At 41.7% G+C, this 19,153-nt stretch overlaps 1 protein-coding gene across 1 annotated transcript in view; it reads right to left on the bottom strand.

Moving 5' to 3' along the window:
• Positions 1 to 16,964, bottom strand: part of MDGA2 (MAM domain containing glycosylphosphatidylinositol anchor 2) — an 825,087-nt gene extending 808,123 nt beyond the window's left edge. The window contains exon 1 of the mRNA XM_011947064.1: positions 16,527 to 16,964. Coding sequence (XP_011802454.1) covers positions 16,527 to 16,806 — 280 coding nt within the window. The 5' untranslated portion in view covers positions 16,807 to 16,964. The remainder of the gene's footprint in view (positions 1 to 16,526) is intronic.
• Positions 16,965 to 19,153: the final 2,189 nt, after the last annotated feature.

The following is a 19,153-nucleotide window of genomic DNA, read 5'->3' as shown; positions in this document are numbered from 1 at the left end:
AAAGAGGTGGGATCTATAATCCCTTTCTTTCAACCTGAGTGGACCTTTGTCTTTGCTTCAAACAATAGAGCGCCACATAATTGACGCATGTAACTTCCAAGGCAAAATTCAAAGCAATCCTTTGTACCTTTTCAGGATACTTACTCTTAGAATCCTGACACCATGCTGTAAGAAAACCCAAACTATGCGAGAGTTCATATGGAGAGGTAACATGTAAGTGTTCCACCTTCCAATTCAGCCAAAGTCCCGGCTATCAGCCACAGTCTCAACTATCACATGTGTTAGTGAAGATGCCGGCAGATGATTCCAGCCTCCGGATGTCAAGTCATCCTCCATCTTCAAGTCTTCCCAGGTAGGGGCTCAAAAATTATGGGGCAAAGATAAGCCATTCTGAATATCCCTCGTATAAATTCTTTGGCCACAGAATCCATGAATACAATAAAGGGAGTGTTTTACACCACAAAGTCGGGGTGGGTTGTTACAGAGCAATAGTAATTGGAATCAGAATACGCAATAACTTGATTTATTGACATTAGCCAGCTTGCCATCGCTACTCCAATGTTGCATCAATAGACACAAAAAGGAAGAAGCCATAGTGAAAAGTATGGACATTATCCAAATACTGAATAGCAAAATCTTCCATTCATCAGCGTTGACCTAGCTAATGTTGCAGTTAAATGTCCAACCTGCCAGCAGGAGGAACTCCGATGTACCCCATTCCTCAAGGAAACTAACTAGGCATTTGGTAGAAATTGAGTACAGTGGACTCCACTTACAAATGAAAGATTAGAAATTCATCTTGATTGGAACTGACACTTACCTTGTGCCTACAGTGCCCCATAAAACACATCAATATAAGAGGTTTCAGAATATGTGATATACCCAAAAGGGGATCTCTCCTAACACTGTGCTAAACAAAGGGATCCACTGAACAGAAAAGAAGGTGCTGCAATGATCATGGAATCTACTGGTTCTGCCACATCATCTAATAGAACACTCTTTTGAAGGAGCAGCATTAATACAGCAGCTTGGAGATGATGCACTTAAAGACTTGGACCCCACATTTGCTGGATATGACACAGTCCTAAATTAATGAATATTATATGTAGCTGTGTCACATAATGACTATTATATGTAGCAGTAGGTAGAATACATAGGTCCAAGAGCCAAGAGGAGGCGGTGTAGTGTCCTCAGTTATCTTCACTCCCACGACATATGTAGGGTATCTGTACTTCCTGTCCCCAGAATTACAGGGCCTCTATGGCTAACATGTATTGGTTCCCAGAGGAGGAACACTTTTCTTAGGGACAACAGCAAGAGTCTCAAACTCCTGTGACAGCTGTCACCTGTTTATTTGGGTTCCTTATGCAAAAGACAAGCAGGCAAAGGACAAAGTCACTTTTCAGGCAGGGATAATAAATCCTGATTGTCTGGAGGAGGCAAGGCTGCTGTTAATGTAACATGAGCAGGGGAGACGACCTCTGGCACCCCAGTGACTCATGTAAGTATGTGTTGATGCTCCCCTACCTAGTTCTGGTAGAAAAGCAATAAATGCATCAGCTGTGACCTGAGAAGATCTTGGGGACCAGGATCTTAGGTCCTTCAGGTCACTTCGCCAAGTTCACAATCTAGTCCTTTAGAATTGCTAGTTGAGGGTAATGGGTATCTAGAAGAAGTAGTAGAAAGGGGGGAATGATGAGTATCAGACATGGTTCTGAGACCAGACGTAGGGGCTGACGTTTGTCCCACTAACCATCCTCTTTTGTAAGTTTCCTTCAGATAAAAGGCCAGCTCCTGAGGGTCCAGTTCTCAAATAGGATAAGCAAGCAGATATGAGCAACACAAGTGGTCTAAGATGGGATGTAACATCCAGAACTCCTTCTGCATGAAGAAGACATCCACTCTCCCAACTTCCGAGAGTGTTAACTGGTGGCTGCTCACAACTGAGTTCCTCCCAGAATTTCCCTTTCACCAAAGGGAGCTGCCTAACCCAAATATAGTGGCTCTGCCCCAGGGGCAACCCACGTCCAAGGACTGGTAGAAAAGGGAGTAGACAGAATTATTTTTCTATTTGGAATATCCCTGAAGGTCCATCCCAACTCTACAGCATCCCATGCACTCAGCCTAGGACTCTGCTGCAAGTGAATCAGAGTTCACCTTCTCCCTCTGCTCTACCCAGGCCCCCTGCTTCCGTTACAGGTGTTCTTCCCAACATCACTCTCTAATAAACCACCTTCGTGTAAACCTTCCACTTGGGGTTGGTTTCCTGGAGAAGTCAATCTATGACATGCACACACTGCATTCTGCCTTGATCTATCTTATTAATCCTCATGACATGAAAGCCTCCTATCACCCTGCTATGTCAATAAATTTATTCCTATTTCTCTAGGCTAAGATCATGACCAGGCTAACACATTTGCTCCTACCCATGCAACTTCAAATCTAATCCCCAGAGCAGAGCAAAATAGTAGGTTGAAATTCTGCTTTACTATTTTCATTATTTGCTTTATAAATAACCTTCCATCCGTAGAAATGCTGAGTCTTTCATTAATACTGTGAAAACCTCTGAAATGTCATAATAATTGTTGAGAGGGTGACAACTATGTAAAATGAATGAGAAGCAGTCAATAGTTAAGCCGCTAAAAATATTCTTAGAACAAACTTAGAACTGTCTTAAGAAAGTCTAAATTAGTTTTCGTCACAGCCAAAGACATTTAAATGGCATTTTTAGGTTCATAAGATATTTTACCTTTTACTTTATTTAAGAAACTCTATTCCACCTTTCATGGATATTATTTAATTATTGTTGGTAAAATTAAATGATAAAGCACAACATACAGATGTACTTAAATCTTAGGTGTATAAGTGTGTACCTCAATTATGAAGTCACTACCCACTCTCACTCAAAATAGAGTATGCATCTAATATATCACAACATGCAAGAATTGGAAGCAGAGAAAGATTTTAAAAAGGTGTACTATATTCTATGAGTACTCCCAAATATAGAACTAAATGTGTAAATTGTAAAAACATGAAATCTATTAAACTCTTATGAACTTGGATTTGACTCATCTTTTACTCTGCCCTTTACAAAGGCTTCCAGTTTAATTTGAAATTTTTGGTTACAAAATGCATGATGGCTCCACTATTTAACATTAGCACTATTTCCAGTGTGCAAAAAGTCATATCCCATTAGTTTCAAGTATTTGGTCAGATATTAGGAAGTCATTGTTTAAAGAAGGAATTCACAAAATCAGTGCTTCTCCATGCTTTTTTTTTTTTTTTTTTTTTAAGAAGTGATCTGGCTTTGAAATACAATAACAACAGTTATGCTACAGAATTAATGAATTCCCAATTGTAAAATGTGAATGTATAATGAATTTCAGGGCAGCGCTCTTGGAGCCAGACTGAATTAAGAGTTAAAGTTCTAAAGACTCAATTGCCTCTGAAAATTTGAGAGGGGATGTTTATCAGTTAAAGAAAACATCAGCTGCTTAGAAATGCATGGCACTACAGCTGAATATAATACCTTTCCTGTTCTCTCTTGAAATGGTTTCCTATTGAAGCAGTTCCTGTATCAATCACACAATAGCCACAATGATACAGGGTTATACTATAGGACACAATAACAGCATTCAAAAAGCATAGGAAAAATGACTTTTATAGTGGTAAATACTGTAGCTAAAAGCCTAAAACAAATCACTAAACTGCACTAATTTGTAAGCTTTGGGGTTTGAGGAACTCTGTCAGCTAAGAGAAGGGCAGAGCTCGCAATCAACTGTCCTCTTGAACACACAAGATTTTCAAGAAAAGAAATCCACTGATAGAGTCTCCTCAATTAACTCTGTGCGAAAAATGCCCAAGCAATACCCGGAGGCAGCTCAACAAAATTAGGCCAAATATGACATTTAACTATCAGTCTTTCCAAGGCCAGTGATTGTTAATCAGCCTAGGGAGAAATAAAGTAGTACACCTGACAACGGTTATTTTTTATAAGCACATACCTACTATTGTATTGTACATGGAGGAATATAACTACTTCTGCAGAATATGTAGTAGAACCATTTCTTCATTTTTAGAGGTTACCAATTATGAATAAGCTTAAAATATCGTATCATTCCAAAAATAAATTATATGAGAGAGAGTCCTCAGTGTGGGCATTTCAATTCTGAAAAGAAAAAAGAATTATAAATCACATCTTTCTTTTCTAAGAAATAAAACTGTATGGTATAAAGTGCTGACATTAGCTACCTATATATACTTCTCATGTGACAAGCTAAAATGTATTACCCAAGCTGCATTTCAAGTATATACTGCTTGAGATAATTTTCATGCATGGCCCAACGTGAGCTACCTAACTTTGATGATTTCATTAAAGTATAAGCACACCCATCTGAATATAATTTTAATAATATAAATAAATATGTATACAAGTATTTATTTTTACATACATTTCATATTTGATTCCAAATTCAGCCACCAGTAACTATATGGTGGTTATTTAAACTTCATGAATTTCAGATTTTGTATCCATCGCATACAAAGATTAGAGTATGGCATAATGTCTATAAAACTTCTAATACAAGGTGTGGCATACAGTAGGCACTTGATAAATGGCAATTATTTTATGAAAAAATACTATATCTCATCTTTAATTATTTTTCAATTATAGGTGAAAAAAGATGAGAGATAATCCAAGTTGCGTAAGTTTTGTTTGTGCAGGTATTTTAGAATCCAGACATGAATATAGACATGCTGGTGCACTAAAAGCTCACTTATAAAGAAGAAAATACAACTTAAAGGCCTGATTAGTAGAATGGCAGGGATGGTCTTCTGAATATACAAGTGATGCTAAGCTTCAAATATATACATTATTGTAATGCAGGTGAAATAAACTGCACACGCATTGCTGTTAGGCAGCTAAGAAATACTTCTCTTTTGTCAACTGCAAAAAAGAAAAGTGATTGGAGTTTCTATTTTTTTTTTTTTTTTTTTTGAGACAGGGTTTCGCTCTTGTCGCCCAGGATGGAGTACAGTGGTGCATCCTCTGCCTCTCGGGTTCAAGCAATTCTCCTGCCTCAGACTCCTGAGTAGTTGGGATTGCAGGCACGCGCCACCACGCCCAGCTAATTTTTTGTATTTTTAGTAGAGACGGGGTTTCGCCATATTGGGCAGGCTGGTCTCAAGCTCCTGACTTCAGCCACTCTGCCTGCCTCGGCCTCTCAAAGTGCTGGGATTACAGGCGTGAGCCACCGCGCTCGGCCAGTAATCGCAGTTTCTAAAGGTAATTTTGTAAACCCATGAACAAAAGAAACATGAATGTATCACAAATATTTAAATACAAACTAAGTATTAGGTGAGAGACTGCATACTCTGCTGCCAGTACTGAGTTAGAGTTAGCTTTGCAAGAGAAGTGGGAAAAATACCCAGTTTCTTGGGATTAGCCTAAATAAAATTTAGCTACTATTCCAAGCATTGTTGAATACACACACACACACACACACACTTATATACTCTTAACATAGTTAATAGATTTCTACTTGAACATGTAGTATTTATTTTTATAGTATAAATGCCAATACTCTATATACAAATATATATTTGTATTATGAATGTGTGTGTATGCATATGCACATGTGCCTCTGTGTGTGTGTGTATCTTCTTTAGCTCTCTCTGGAAGAGGAGAGGTGGTTAAACATAAGGGTTGTCAAAGTACTTCTTTGCATAAGTAAGCTTAGAGAGGTAAGGCATTAATAAATTAGTATCAATGACGACAGAAAATAAAAAACTTAAATACTTTTTGAAATATTAATCAAAAAGACATCATGATCATAGAGTTCAGCTGCAAAATCACAGGAAGCAAGGAGGCCACTTTTCACCCCAGCTGCTGCAATTGGAGGGATGTTTGATAGTGACGCACAGGAAATAATCAGAGAATAAGCAGTCTCTGAGAAACAAGACAGATTATTTCAGGCTGCAGTGCACTGGGAGTTATTCTTGTCTTGGGGAAAGACTGGGAGGTTTCTAAACCCCGATTTTCACAGTAATGATGTCATTATGTAGTTTATAATATTGTAGGGAATGGTCATAATGGAAAAGGGTTGCACTTCCTTAGACAAGTATATTTAGATGAATCTATGCACAACAAAGGAGGAAAAAAATTAGTCAAAGGTTGAGCTTTGATTGATTGGGACTAAGACCTAAAACTCTAAAATGAATATAGCATCTCTGTTGCACAGGTGGTACAAACCAGTGTGAAACATGAACCAAATGAAAAATGTAAGTTACTCAAAGGATGAGACAGAATCACAACAACGGTGTAGAGTAACCCATGAAAAACAAGGAACAAGTTCAGAACTGAAATAAAAACATTAACTATGCCAACTCTTGATAATAACTTCACTCATTCTAAGATACCAAATTAGACGGATAACTGTGAAATGACTTGGGAGTTATATCTGTCCATATTACAGAGTACTGTGTGTCTTTGCTTAAGGTGATTTGTTTAGCAAAGTCAATACAGCTCATTTCACATAATGGGAAAAATCTTCTCAACTAACAATTTTTGTTGTCTTTCACAGTCCTGAGTAAAGACTGCCTTCTATTTGGTTAAAGAGATACTTGACCAATATATTCGACTAATATTGAGTTAATACTCAGACATGAAGAAGAATAATTGAATTAAGCAATTACAGCCATCTAGTTAATTATATGAATAGAGAATATGGAAGTGAACTACCTTCCACCTTCCAAAAATAGAAAGTGTTTGCCAAAGAAAACGAAAATGCATCATGTATAAAATGCTTTCTTAGGTATGTGGCTGTTACAGTTTAATGGTGAGTAAAGTCCCACTCAGCCTTTTCAGTTAATTCTAATTTAAAGATGTTTTAAACGATTAGGTGACTGGGTAGGAAACGCCAATTCTGGTTACCTCTGGATCAAACCTAGAAGATGTTACGCGGTAATTGTGTGATGACCCCATTTAATGGTTTATCCTCATTTTCTGTTTTTAATGTATTAACTACCAATTATAAGTATTCTTATAAGTAGGTTACTTTTTTCCAATTGGATGGCTGACTTTTATATACTCATATTTTTCAATTAGTCTTGAAATGAAGAATATTAAGAATATTCTTGCTCCTTGATTCAAAAACAAGATAGATACATGTATTTGAACACACTTATAGATTTATATAAGCATGAATTTACGCATGACCATAAGGTTTAGGATGCACTAATGTTCTCTGGAGCCCTTAAATGAATGGGGGATGCCAGCTCCTTGCTAACCACCACCATTAAGGAGAAGAAGGAGAAACTCCTGGGTTATGTGGATTGAGAAAGGGAGACCAGCATAAGGAACAATATAAACTACACATGCATCGAAATACAATATCAAATCACATTTTCATGCACATATTTATAATACAGTGTTTAAAAATACTCAATTTCGGTCATTTTCCACTAGACTGACACAACCAGAATATATTTTTCCAGAAAAAAAATTACTTGGTCTCTGTTACCTCCTAGCTTCTTATTCTGCTCTAAAAACTAAATGACAGTCCTATTATGAGGTTCAATTGCTAGAGCATCTAAGTGTAGATTTTTAAGAACAGAAGGGAAACTCTCCATGCTCCCTTCCCGCTTCTACTCCAGATATAAAAATGCAGGCCAAGCGCGGTGGCTCACGCCTGTAATCCCAGCACTTTGGGAGGCCAAGGCGGGCGGATCACGAGGTCAGGAGATCGAGACCATCCTGGCTAACAGGGTGAAACCCCATCTCTACTGAAAAACTACAAAACAAAACAAAACAAAACAAATTAGCCGGGCATGGTGGTGGGCGCCTGTAGTCCCAGGAACTCGGGAGGCTGAGGCAGGAGAATGGCGTGAACTCGGGAGGTGGAGCTTGCAGTGAGCCAAGATCGTACCACTGCACTTCAGCCTGGGCAACAGAGCGAGACTCCTTTTCAAAAAAAAAAAAAGCAGCTGTACTTTCTTATTCTTGCTAATATCTACATTTCTGCTATTCATCAGCACACTCTCCGAAGAGTTTATTAGATGTGGAAACTGAGGGATAGAGATTAAGAATTTTGCCTGAGGTAACACAGTAAAGCAGCAGCTGAACAAGAAGAAAGCCCAAGTTACCCAAGTTTTCAACTACATCACGCTGCCTGGCACAGTAATAAAAAACAATAATGAAAGCATATACCTCTCTTTTCACAAGGGCAATGCCTTCATCTCAGTGGCTGTACATTCGTAAAGAACAAAATGATTTTTTAAGTCATTCTGGACCCATAGTCTGCTGCTGCTAAACAGCACTTCTTTTTAGCACTCTAAAAAGACTTTAAAAAGTCTTTGAGTTTACCTCCAAGAGGAGTTGCCCCCACAGGAACTTTGAAGATAACTCTCCTATCTTCTGAAGAAATGGTCAGTTAGCTTCGCACATTTAACACACACCACTTCAGAATCTTGATGGACATATATATCTGAGCAAGTTCCAGAGTTTCATACAATAGAATTGTATGATTACATAGATTAAAGGACAGATACATCTTTCTAGTTGGGGTAAACTTTAAAGAAATTGCTGAAGCTTTATCACATACCCATTCCAGGACTACTTTTCTTTCTGTACCACTATTCCTCCAGCTAGAATCCATGCTATAGCAATGCCCCTTCTTCCTTCTTTATCTGTGTTATGCCAACCCACTTTCAAGTCTTACGTGTTACAAGCTTTTCCAAGTTTTCTCCAACCACAATAGGAAATGTAATTCCTCTCTCTGATCTAGGTACACACATTTGTGTATTTCTCATAGCCTTATTTTATTTGTTTTTCTATTTGTTTTTATCTCCTGGATTAATGCATAACGTCTTTGATTTTACAGACCTTACTACATAGCTACATGCATCTTCCACAGCAGTTACACATTAATTAGCTGACTGAATTTATGAGAACTGAACTTAAGTCAGTCTAGAATTTGTGTGGGGAATTCTCACTGGTCACCACTTCTGAAAAGCAGCACATCTTCCTCTAGTATTTTGAGTAAAAGACGGAATGCTCCAGTGCTCAATCTGTACCCAACCTTTCCGTGTGTTCCCAAATCCCACAATTCTTCAGCGAGAAGAATAATCTGGTTCAGAGTGACCACAGGCCCATTAAGAGCCCTTTATCCCCTCATCCTTTCCTTTCAGGGCACCAGAAGAATCTCCCTTAAGATGGTCTTTCTTCAGGCAGACAGCAGACATTTTTTCTTTTCACTCTGATGCACTACAACAAAGTTCTAGTGGCTTCAAATAAAAATATATGCTTTTGCTGTTTTGCCATTATTTAAAGGGTAGATACATTTTTCTAAAAGCCTTTACTTCCTACTCACCTCCTTCAGATCTCAGTTGCCTTTTGTGCTGTCCATTAAGACTTTGAGACGCCTAGCTGTGAACAAACCCTTCCTCTTTCAGGAAGACATGTTTCCCCTTCTACAGGATCACTTGATTATTTTTATTTCCACCATTCACATTACAACAAAACAAGACAAAAAATATACTGCTTGAAGATACTGTAATATGTCATATACATGACCCCAAATATCAGCCACACAACAGTCCTTAATATAGAGTTGAGCAGGAACAGCAAGAAACTGAGGTTCCTGTTTATGCAAAGTTGTAGAGACAGAAAGAGTAAGTTACATCATAATTTCTAATGCCTTTCATCATACCATAGTATGTATTTAAATAACTTTGTAGTAAATGTGTAATAGCCAAAAATGTGTTTATAATAGTTGAAATCCTATTCTGTAATTCCTAGGGAATATATGATTTGGATGTTGAAAAAAAAGCGTAGATCTTACTCAAGTCAATCAATGAAATCAACAGGAAAAGAAATAGTGTTTAAAAACATAAGATTAGAAATGGCATAGTGTCTTGGAAAAGTAGCAAGAAACTGATACAGAAAAGCTGAAATGGGATCTGTGCAAGGTGGTATAGTTAGAAAAGAAAATGGAATTGCACTGATATAAAATGGAAATAACAAAGTAAATGCCCTATTATTTTAATATGAGATTATTTTAATAAGATATTTTAGTAGTTTGTGAAAAACAAATCCATCTAATGAATACGACTGAACCCTGGAAAAAATAAGTTTCACAAACAATGTAGGACCTCCATCTGCCTGATATAATGATAAAAAATCACTGTGTCTTGAATTAGTGAGATGATTTAATGACATCTTAAAGTCTCTTCTCACTTCCAGTTTTATGATTTTACAGGGCCAAAAGACTATTAATTGGATTTGAAAATAAAGATAAGATATAGAATGCAATATTTTATTGTTTGCTCTAAGTAATATAGTGTTTACACTAACAGTCACTGAAGCAAAGAAACAAAAGTTATTTTGTGGGACCATTAAGTTACTGTCAATTACAAAGAAGCTAAAAATGTTCACTCTATTCATACTTTAAATGTATGCAATAAACTTTGCATATCCTTCCAAAACAGCCAAAAGGGAGCCTAAGGAAGAGTTCCTCTTATTTAACTGAGATGACTGCACATTCCCTAAGGTAATCTGAGCTACCAAAAAGCACAAGCTCTCGAGCTCAGTTCCCAGAGTAGGACCGTATCTGGCTGTTTGCTGTTGCCTTTGTAGATTACAAACCTTGAGCCCAACCTTTGCAAGACTCTTCTCAAAGCATGGGGACCAAGTCAGAGAATATGAGTGATGAATCACCTCTATACCTGGAACACAACTCCAAACCATGGTTCCTGACAATGTCTTAATAAAATATAATTGAACTCACAGGCTTATGCTATAATCCCATCCCCATGAGCCCTACTGCAGTTACATTAAAATAGTAAGTTTTAAAAAAATACAGAGCACTTCCTTTCAGAAAAGTTTATTTGTACCCTTCTTCTCCAGCAGGGTTTAAGGTATTTTACAACTATAAAACAAAAATAAAAATCTTGGTAAAATGTAAGTATAAAGAAGCATAACCAAAGATAATAAAATTAAGCAAAGAAATCAAGATCTTGAAAAATGCCTTCCTAGAATTTCTCTTGTGACATCTATTCACCAGAATTATTTCATCTCTAAACTTTTATCTCTGACTCTTAATTGTCTAAACTCTGGCACCCTAACTGACTTATTCATTGTAAAATATGTTAGGCTCAACCTGCTCAATCTAAAATACTTATTAGTCCACTTAGGGGCTTTCCCAGGGAAATATAGGACAAGAGCAAGTAACACTATATAAAATAATCTGCCCATTTTGCATGTGAAATCTCAGTAATATGACCAACAAGGACAATTTTTGAATGGGCAAAAATGATCCCAAGATACAATGAACAGTCCAGTCACTTTTCTTTCGTGATCGTGGCCAAGGTGGTGACAATATAAGAATGTGCATGAGTGTGTAGGGACAATGGAGTGAGAAGAGGAAAAACAGGTTGGAGCTGATGCTATATAATAGAGCTTCACATTGATTTTTAAACAGCATTTATTAAAATAATCTCTTCCTCTTTTCCTACAGAGTAATACCCTAAATATGGTTTAGTCAAAGGCAGTATCTCATCACAGGGCCTCTCCAAACCCAATCTGAGCAAAAATCATAATCAACATACGTTGAGATAACGTACTTCGCTATAAGAATGGCAACATCCTGAGACTGAATGTAATGGCCAACCGATCGTCCATGTCATTCTTATTCCTTCCTATCCATCCAAATTCAACCTACTAAACTACCGTCTGAAATACCTTCCAGAGCTGCCTTGTATCACTTATGCCCTTGTTCTTAATTCCACCAAGCCATTTCTCTCCAGCTACTGCCTGGGGTGTCACTCCTAAATTGTATGAGATTTACTGATATTACCTGAATTGAGTTAATATAGCTTGCTAATTTGTCATACTCACACGTTTCTTAAGCTTACTCTATTTATTACTTTTAATGCATTCTGAAAGCTACTTTTGGACAGTGAATTAACCATTTCAGGACTCCAAATCATCTTTTGATTTAGTTCCCAATAAAACTATTCAGACTTGGAATTGTATTTTGTTTTTTGTTTGTAGTGGGGATTTGTCTGTGCTAATGCATTCATAATGTTTAATAACTTCCTTAGAAATTAAAGGCATGATGACCAGAAGCAAAACTACAGAATTCAACAGAATAATTTTTCTTTCTTTAGCAAGTCAGCTGATAAGTTTACAGGAATAATAAATTTTGATATGATGTCATTATCAACAGGAACTCAAAAAAACACAGTTAACCAAATGACTTACTACCATAGAATGACTTACAAAGAAAACTTTCAAAACGAAGAAAATGTGTTGGATCACTTAGCTTTAGGTATTTCAATAAGCATACAGATAGCTAGGTTTTACATTCCAATTCTTAAGGCCATGTCAGTCAGTTATCCTAAATCTAATGAAATGTGAGTGCAACAAAATTAATAATGTGAAAACCAGATACCAGTTCATTTAATGACTTTTTGTTATCCAGTGGTGTTTAATTAAGCTAAAAGGAAAATTCAAACAAAACTTTAACATTCCAAGAGTAATTGGGAGAATTATTTTAATAGAAATAGCTTTTTAAAATCCACTAAGCAAAAACCTATAGCTTAACGAAGTAAAATTTTTTAAATGCACAGATTTATATTGCCAAATATATATGTCAAGTGGGTATTATCCATTAAAATTGCCATGATTAGTTCATATGATTTTTTTTTTTTTTTTTTTTTTTGAGACGGAGTCTTGCTCTGTCGCCCGGGCTAGAGTGCTGTGGCCGGATCTCAGCTCACTGCAAGCTCCGCCTCCCGGGTTCCCGCCATTCTCCTGCCTCAGCCTCCCAGTAGCTGGGACTACAGGCGCCCGCCACCTCGCCCGGCTAGTTTTTTTGTATTTTTAGTAGAGACGGGGTTTCACCGTGTTAGCCAGGATGGTCTCGATCTCCTGACCTCGTGATCCGCCCGTCTCGGCCTCCCAAAGTGCTGGGATTACAGGCTTGAGCCACCGCGCCCGGATTTTTTTTTGTGCTATTCTATTATGAAGAGGTTTTCTTGCAATCTTTCCTTCAGAAATATTTTCAAATAATTCATATTACTGTGATGTTATATCTGATATCAAAATGTAAGAAATATAAAGTACAAATCCCACTTACAAAAAAAGTTATAGGACAGAATTGTTGGTGGAAGGTAGGCAGTTAATACATAATCTCCCTCATCCAACTCTGACACCATATATAAATCTTAGCTATTGTGCAGTTAGTTTGCTAAGCAATAGTCCAATAATGACAGTAAGTTCCGAGGTCCATAGCAGAAACTTTTATACTTAAGTATTGCACATGGTTGTCAAACAGATTGGGCATAACAGGAAGAAGATTAAAATACTTGAGAGAAAATAATCCATGCGTTACAACAAATATTCTCAATTCACTAAAAAATAGAATCTGAATTTCATGCTCAGAGTTCTTCAGTGAGGAAGTAGAGAAGAAAAGGGATACCCTAGCTATTCCAGGGAAGAAAGTTTATAATAACACAGTTCTAAATCATGTAAACAATTTTAGGCTACAATGAAGTGATTTTGCCTGAGCAACCTAGAAAATCATTTGTGTTTCCACTTGAACCACGCTACTAGAAAACACTATTGAGAAATATTAGTTTGTGTGTAGTATGAATGGCTTTACATGTAGCAAATACAGGCAAATAAATACAGATTTTTATGCTAGCAAAATTCCTATCTAGGCTTCTGAAGTTTCTGTTTATAATAACCCTGCCTTTTAAATTAATCATTCTCAAAGTTATTAATATAAAATGTTCAAAACACACTTTTTAACCTTACACTAAATCTTATGTCTATGTCCTTTACAATTGATTCCTTTTTTAGATAAATTTTTAAAATGTTCTCTTCCTTATAAATGCTTCCACAAACAAAAATAAAACTACTTTAGGTTAAGAAAGTTCATTTTTTACAAAATCAAAGCAATGAAACTGTAAATCTATGTCAGTGTTTCTCAACTTCAGTGTCCACTGTAATCATCACTTGAGGTGATGAGCACAAACCACTGGGCCCTCCACTCTCAATTCCTAATTTGGAAAGTCTCAGAGAGGCCCAAAAATGTGCACTTCAAACAAGTTCCAGGGCGATGCTAATGCTGAAGATTAGGGGCCTAATCTTCTTTGATAACCTAACTTCTGTGACAGGTAACACATATCTGAAAAGTAATATGTAATTTTTAACCCATCTCATAGCTGTGATGGCCAGGAATACTGATTAATATTTTTCACACAAAAGCAATTCTATCCCTAGCTATATGACTAATAACCACATCAATCTAAAAACAAAAACTAAATGAAAAAGACCCCCACCTTCATCACAATCATCAGCTCAGTAGTGGAACTGCCTCCTTGTTTACTGTTAACAGACATAAACACAGGATTATTTTAATGCAATTGTTTCCTATTTGTCTTCACTACCAGATCTTACCCTTTTCCACTACCCAATTTGAGACTTGCCAGGACAAATAATCTGAATGACAAAAAGTGACAGGAAAATGGAACCATGCCCTTCTGATCTAGATAGTTTCAGCAATGTCCCACTGTCTCCCCATGCCCCCAACCTTTCTCACTTCTCATCACCCCGTCACACACACATACCTTCCACACATGCATATACACAAATTTGAAAAACACACTAGAACAAAAAATTCCTTTTAGCTAAGATGATCTGAATCAATGAGAGAGGAATACAGAGTTGGGCATGGGATGAGAAGAATTCAGACTCTCCCATCCTCAGGAGGAGCCCATTGAGAAGGCTTTATCTCCAGCATTCCCACATCGCTAGAATCCCCATTTTTCTCAGCCATTCAGAGGGCACCAGGGTCCAGGATAGTCACAAAAGCACTAAGTTCATTCCTACCCTTTTCAGGCCCCACCTCCTGTTCTCAGTCAAACCTTGAGGTCTGCCAGGAGACTCAGCATCTCTCTCATACACACTTCCCCCCTCAATACCACAGCCATCACCACCACCAGACAGTTGTCATTCATTTGGGAAGGAGGGGGTGGGAGAGGGGACATTCCAATCCTTAGAGGTGGGAAAAAGTGAAGGTTTCTTGGAAGCCAAGAAGGGAGCTAGAAACACAGGAAAGGGGAGGAGCAGATGGAGTGCAGTGGGTACCAGAGCTCACCTCAGCACTGTTCAGCCCTGGACAGAACACAGTGGACAGAGTAAAGGCTGGGTTTGTGGCATTCATCCCCAAACACCCACCCACTGTGCACTCCGTTCCCAGAGAGTTTGAGGACTCAGGATTCACTGGCACCTGTGTCCACTTTGCAGTCAGTTCTAGGGTCTGCAGGGAAAGCTCTGACACTTCCACAAATATTCATTCCTTTTTGCTCTGGGTCAGCCACTGACTTAGTCCTGCAGCACCAGAGTCCAAACACCTGAGTGAAACCAAGGGCAAGTGGCCTGGATTTTCAGCACACATTCTGCGGACACTAACTCAGGGGCGAGGGGTGGGATTGGCTGTGGGCGGGTCTTGGCTTGATGTCCCCTCAAGGTGTGCACCTCTAACCTCCCACCAGACCTCAAAAACACGGAAGTTATTTTTGGGCACCACCTGCTTGTTCCAAGAAAAGACTTACACTTTAGTCCACTGTTAAACATGACCTGGATGTGTGTGTGTGTGTGTGTGTGTGTGTGTGTTTCAATACTGAAAGCTAAGGGTGCCAACTGCTGACAGGCAAAATAACCTGAATTTGCTTTTGAGGACTTCAAAACCTCCTAATTAACAAACTTGCCCTTCTCTAGTTCCTAAACCTAAATCTGGGTTTTCCAGAAGGGAGATGAGATTGTGTTCCCGCTGCTGCGAGCTGGTGTCCTGCCCTGGAACCCAGACGCGCGGACTTAGCAGTCCGTTCATTCATGCATTTGCTCATCCATTCACACAAACATGTCCCTTAATTGTGTCTGGCACCGAGAATCTTGTCTGCTATTTTCCCCTCCCCAAGTCAGTGCTCATGGCAACGGCTGGTGCAGAACGCAACTCAACTGTCACCCCACTTCCTGAGCCGGAAAATCAAGGCATGTAGGCATTCACAGAAAAAGGAAAAGGTGGAGAGGAGGAGGCGGCGTGGGGCGGAGAGGGGTGGAGAGACTCACGGGGTCACACTGGAAGCTTCCCTGAAGGGGTGGGGGGAAACCGCGGCACCGCCACCGTGGCATGCAAGGAGCCAAACCATTATTAAATCAAAGACTGCTGGAGCTCGGATTCCCCGCGGGGATAAATCAAGTGCAAAGCCACTCGTTCGCACGAGTGCGTTGCTGCCAGCTAGACCCAACTCCGAGCCGGAGCCCAGGCGCCGGGGGAGCGGCTCACAGCCCAATCCGCAGCGCGCTCGCTGCCTCCTTATCGCTCCCAATAACGTGATGAAGTGTAAATCAAATGCCACGCCGGGAGGGGCCCCAGAACGGCGCGAGTCGTGCATTTTCGCTCACCAGCCTATCTTGCCTAAGAATCACAAGGTCACGATAGCGTCGCGATTCCACTCACCGTACACTCCTTGGCCGGTGATCCCCTCCAGGAGGACTGTCAGCAGCCACACGAGACCGTACAGTAAATCCATCTTCACGTGAACATGAACATATCCAGCCCAGGGGGGACGCAGCGGGACCTTCCGGAGGCCGGCGGCCAGCCAGGCGCGCTCCACTCGCGCCCGGGCCGAGCCGAGGTGCCCGGGAACCGCTCGCCGAAGGAGGAAGCGCCGTCCGTCTGTCCTTCCCCGGCGGCGGCCGCGAGCGGAGCTCAGGAGCCCCGCACTCCACACACTCATGCACACACACACTCACACACACTCACACACTCTCCCACAACACAATACCCTGACACACACTCACACGCACGCCGCACTCACACCGGGTGCCTGGGAAAATCGCAGACGCCGGGGAGGAGCAGGGGGAGGTGATGGGAAGGGGAGCTGTGAGGCGAAGTGTTCTTCAGGGAAGCGGGCTCCAGTCTCCGCAGCGGCGGCGGCGGCGGCGCGCTGGGCTGGCGGCGGGCGCGGGCAGGGGGCCGGGGGTGCCGCGCGGTGGGAGCCTGGCTTGGACAGCCGAGGAGCAGGAAGTGGCCTCTGACCCGGGACACCGAGCAGGGCTCTCTTGCCTGGGTTCGCCTTTACAAAGTAACTCGCGAAGGTCCCCGGAGGGGCGTCAAGCGGCGACAGCGGCCCGCCCGCCCGCAGTCCGAAGCCCCCAGCCCTGCTGTCTTGCCTTCCCCCATTCCATCAGTTGCCATTGCAACGCCAATCCTGTTACACGATACAGACTCTCATCGCCGAACAGGGAGAGGAGGAAGAGGAGGAGGAGGAAGAGGAGGAGTGGGGCTAGGGGAACGGGGGTGGGGAAGAGGGAAGGGAGGAGAGGGAAGGAGGAGGAGGAAAGGGTCCAACAGGGAGCGGAGTGTGCGTCTGGAGCTCGCTTGGGCACACCAGCCACAGCTGCCGCCGCCACCGCCACCGGTCTCCAAAATAGCCTTTAGCGCCCCGCCAGCGTAGAGGTGCTCTGGCCGGCCGCACCAATTCCCGGAGCCGAAAGCAGAGTCCAGCACCGCCACTTGCAAGAGAGGGAGAAAGCCAAGCAAATACCCGATCCGCACACACGTCTACGCGCGCCCACCGGCACTGCGCGCGTCCTCTTCGCTTCCGCGCCGCCCCCGCCAGGTGGAGGGGGTGGGGGCGGTCGGGACAGGCGGGAGTTTAGAGGAGGGAGCCGCAGAAGGGGTTCCCCGCTTGAGCTAACATAGTGGTGGCATCCAGAGGTGAACGCGGGAGCGGCCGCCTGCGGAGGGCACCCGGCTGCGTGGCGTCCGCTCGGGCCGCTGCTGCGGCAGAGGTGCCCTGGCTGGGCTGCTGGGCGCCCGGGGCTCGACGCCGGCCGGGATCCCTGGGTGTGCGCGGAGATGCGCGCCGCGGAGGCGAAAGGAGGGAGGAGGAGAAGGAGGAGAAGGAGGAAGAGGAGGAGGGCGAAGCGGCGAGCGCGGAGCGCAGGCGGACCGGCTGCCGGGCTGCTGGGCTGCTGGGCTGCCGGGGAGGAAGGCTGTGTGTGGTCACGTTGTGCGCTACGTGCTGAGAGCGCGAGCTGCTAGCCGCAGCCGGGCGACGTCAAAGCCGGGTGCGCGGCTCTGCCGCCTGCCTCCGCGCCTCCTCTGCCCCTCCTTTGCTCTGCCTTCCTGTGTCAGCCCAGCTCATCAGTATGGACAACGCCGAAAGGCTCCGCGAGGCCAGCGGCATCAGGCCTCCAACCTCCCCCGCGGAAGGGCTCCCTCGCCTCTCGGGGAGCTCCGCGGCGGCTAGCGCGGGTTATGTATTTCTGATGCCGCCGTCTGCGTTTGCACGCCGAAGGGCCAGCTGCCCACCTTACACCCGGGGTAATTACATGACACGCTGTCTCCTCTCCGCCGCCCAAGGTCTTCCAGGATCCGTTATGCTTGGCTAGAGGGCAGAACAGGCCACAGCATTTGGAAGTGGCAACGTTTCTTCTCTATTTCTGTCTTCTTTAAAGGAAGTATGGTTATCACAGTAGATGAAGGCTCTGGGGGAAGACACACTAGGAGTTCAGAGATTAGTTTATTTTATATGCAATGTCTCCTACTAAAGTTAACTGCTTGGAAAATCTTTTCCTTGTGTGAAAGACAGGCTCTTTTGTTGGGGCAGAGGTAGCTGTAATGTTTAAGGGTTTTTAAAAACTTATAGGTACAAAAGGATTAGAAAATCTAAAGCATCTTTAATTTACATTGCAACAAGTGTGGAAATACTTCGCTAAAAATTAATAGGGAACATCTGGGAATGTAGTAGTGGTTGATTTTTTTCTGTAACCGAGATAATAATGTTTCCTGTACGCAGTCCACTTTGTTGAAAATATTCTTCACTATTCAAACAGCATATGGGTAGGAAGTGATTGGAATGGTTTAAAACGCGCATTTGTACATGTGTTACAAAAGTAATTGCTATGGGAAATCTGGAGCACAGTATTCATTTATCTGCTCCCATAATAGACTAGTAGAACACACTGCAGGACCCTCTCCCCATGCTGTACTTCTGCTGGGGGTAGGGGACCCTAAGCACTAGAAAATGTTTAGTCCCTAGTCTTTCCCCCAAGGTCCTTTTCCTCACTTAAATGAAT

This window comes from Colobus angolensis, unplaced genomic scaffold, assembly GCF_000951035.1.
Source record: "Colobus angolensis palliatus isolate OR3802 unplaced genomic scaffold, Cang.pa_1.0 Scaffold258, whole genome shotgun sequence".
Taxonomy (NCBI): Eukaryota; Metazoa; Chordata; class Mammalia; order Primates; family Cercopithecidae; genus Colobus; species Colobus angolensis.
Note: the sequence above shows the minus strand (reverse complement) of the source record. Positions and strands in the feature narration are given on the sequence as shown.